Source organism: Seriola lalandi, unplaced genomic scaffold (assembly GCF_002814215.2).
Source record: "Seriola lalandi dorsalis isolate HSWRI2012SDOR001 ecotype SW California unplaced genomic scaffold, Sedor1 jcf7180002054482, whole genome shotgun sequence".
NCBI lineage: Eukaryota > Metazoa > Chordata > Actinopteri > Carangiformes > Carangidae > Seriola > Seriola lalandi.
Genome location: NW_019525035.1, coordinates 677,668 through 678,168, shown reverse-complemented (window position 1 = coordinate 678,168; position 501 = coordinate 677,668). Strand labels below are relative to the sequence as shown.

General features: G+C 32.5%; 1 protein-coding gene across 2 annotated transcripts in view; it reads left to right on the top strand.

Annotated features, from left to right (window-relative positions):
- Positions 1 to 307: 307 nt before the first annotated feature.
- The window catches only part of LOC111659522 (olfactory receptor 6N2-like), a 2,302-nt gene continuing 2,108 nt past the window's right edge, over positions 308 to 501 (top strand). Inside the window, exon 1 of one of the 2 annotated variants that reach the window (XM_023412504.2) lies at positions 308 to 438. In XM_023412504.2, the coding sequence (XP_023268272.2) occupies positions 308 to 438 (131 nt within the window). Of the gene's footprint in view, positions 482 to 501 lie in introns of both variants that reach the window. The other variant, XM_087175671.1, reaches the window with a different exon arrangement.

Genomic DNA, 501 nt, shown 5'->3' with positions numbered 1-501 from the left:
CCAGGGTTTGATTCAGTTCTTTACACATTAGAATCTCTTTTAGTCGAGAGTTTAATGAGATCCATGGAGGCTGAAGCAATATTATAAAAACTTTCCACAAACTTAAACAGTTCACTTCCTGAATTTTGGAGATGAACATTTTAAGATCAGGTATCTGTGAATGAAAGAGACACTTCAGTGCAGGTTCGATGTTTGTTATACGGTGAAAGTGAGAACTCTTTTTATATACACTCATGTGTACTGGTTGATTAATCTGTCTGTTCTCTTACTTGACATTTATTATCATTATTATCATCATTAAACATTAATGGATGGTGAATATAATGTAACATATATAATTCTCAGTGGGCATGTGGAGGTGCAAAAGTACAGATATCTTTATTTTTTGATCATGTTTACAGTTTATATTCTAATAATTTGCTGTAATTTCACCATCGTGTATCTTATTTGGATTCACAGAAACCTCCATGAGCCTATGTACATTTTCATTGCAGCTTTGTT